This window comes from Bos taurus, chromosome 15 (assembly GCF_002263795.3).
Source record: "Bos taurus isolate L1 Dominette 01449 registration number 42190680 breed Hereford chromosome 15, ARS-UCD2.0, whole genome shotgun sequence".
NCBI classification, from domain to species: Eukaryota; Metazoa; Chordata; class Mammalia; order Artiodactyla; family Bovidae; genus Bos; species Bos taurus.
Genome location: NC_037342.1, coordinates 47212792 through 47214534, shown reverse-complemented (window position 1 = coordinate 47214534; position 1743 = coordinate 47212792). Strand labels below are relative to the sequence as shown.

The following is a 1743-nucleotide window of genomic DNA, read 5'->3' as shown; positions in this document are numbered from 1 at the left end:
GATACATTGTTGTTATATAATCCTTAATACAGAGTTTAAACTGAGCTCTTTTTGTGTAATCAGCAGTTCTGGGCTTAAAGAAAAAACATTTTATGTGACTAAGACTAAGGGATGTAGAGGGAAAAAAAAAAGTTTGTCCTTTCCTCCTCCTTGAGAATTCCAGAACCCTATGTCCTCCTTGAGAGCCCCAGACTCCTTTCTCCTCCTCGGGAACCCTGGACTTCTTATCAACCTGCCTAGGAATTAACTGTCTCAATATGATGTTTAATATCATATTCTGTAAAGCATATTCTCCATAAAATCTTAAGGACACGTTAATTTTAAAGGATGGAAAAGAAAATTATTTTAAGGCTCTTTTCAAACAAATGTTCAGAGTCAAGCTTTTTTAAAATGACATATTGTCACCACCTGATTTCGGATCTGCTTGGTTCTCACCCCATAAATAATGGGATTAAGGGCAGGGGGGATGACCACATATAAATTAGCCAGGAGGATGTGGATATAACGTGGAATATTGTGTCCAAATCGATGAGTCATAAAAGAGAAAAAGGCTGGAGTGAAGAAAGCTAAAATGACACACACATGGGAACCACAGGTATTAAGAGCTTTGAGTCTGGCCTCCTGGGATGGGAGTCTGAAGACAGCATGTAGAATCTTCACATAGGATATAGCAATCAAAACAACATCCAAAAGTATCATAGAAATAAGGATTAATCCAAACAATATATTGACCTTTATGCTGACACAGGCCAAACGGGCAATGCCCATGTGCTCACAGTAGGTGTGGGGTATAGTATTATGTCCACAGAATGAAAGCCTTAGAAGGAGGGATATAAGTGGAAAAACAAAAACCAAATTTTTCAACATTCCTATTTCCACAATAATACAGGTATTTCTGTTGCTGAGGATTGTGTTATATCGAAGAGGGTGGCAAATGGCAACGTAGCGATCAAAAGCCATGGCTACAAGCATGAATGTTTCAAAGCCTGTAAACAGATGTATGAAGAACATTTGAGTTAAGCATCCCCCAAAGGAAATCACACCGAGGTTAAACCAGAAGATGCCTAGCATTTTGGGAATAGTGGCTGTGGACAGGCCCAGGTCTGTGAGAGCCAAGATGGCCAAAAAATAGAACATGGGCTGGTGAAGACTGTGTTCAGTCTGGATGACAAAGAGGATGGTAACATTACCAAGGAGGGCAATCAGATACACTATACCAAACGGAAAGCCAAGCCAGACTTGCATATTTTCCAGTCCTGGAATTCCCAACAACAGGAAAGATGAGGGGTGAATCCATGAGTTATTGACTGGAGACATATTGGCAAAGGCTTTTGATCGTCACGCTCCACTCATTTGAAGGAATATTTTGTTCTATATCAGGCTTCCCAATGCCTCAATATTGCTAATACTGCGGAAGAACGATAAGATATAAGTATGTACACTTTCTCTAGAAATATAGAAGAAAGAGCACGTTATTCCACAGACTTCTCTTCCTCTCATTTACTTTCCTTGTTATGTATGGCACGTGAAGGAGATCAATATTTGGCAAAACTAATACAATATTGTAAAGTTTAAAAATAAAATAAAATTAAAAAAAAAAAGAAATGAATGGATATTGAGACATTAGACAAGATCATCTAAATTAGTTTTAGTGAGAAATTAAACCAAGTCAGTTAATATAAGATTCTATACTAGGCTCTAACTTTTTGAAATGTTAATTATAAATTGAGAGAAGATACACAC

The 1743-nt window shown here is 37.6% G+C and overlaps 1 protein-coding gene across 1 annotated transcript; it reads right to left on the bottom strand.

Moving 5' to 3' along the window:
* Nucleotides 1-375: 375 nt before the first annotated feature.
* OR52E15 (olfactory receptor family 52 subfamily E member 15) lies at nt 376-1317 on the bottom strand. Its single transcript, NM_001390203.1, has one exon. It carries the CDS (start codon nt 1315-1317, stop codon nt 376-378), a length of 942 nt encoding a protein of 313 aa, NP_001377132.1.
* Nucleotides 1318-1743: the final 426 nt, after the last annotated feature.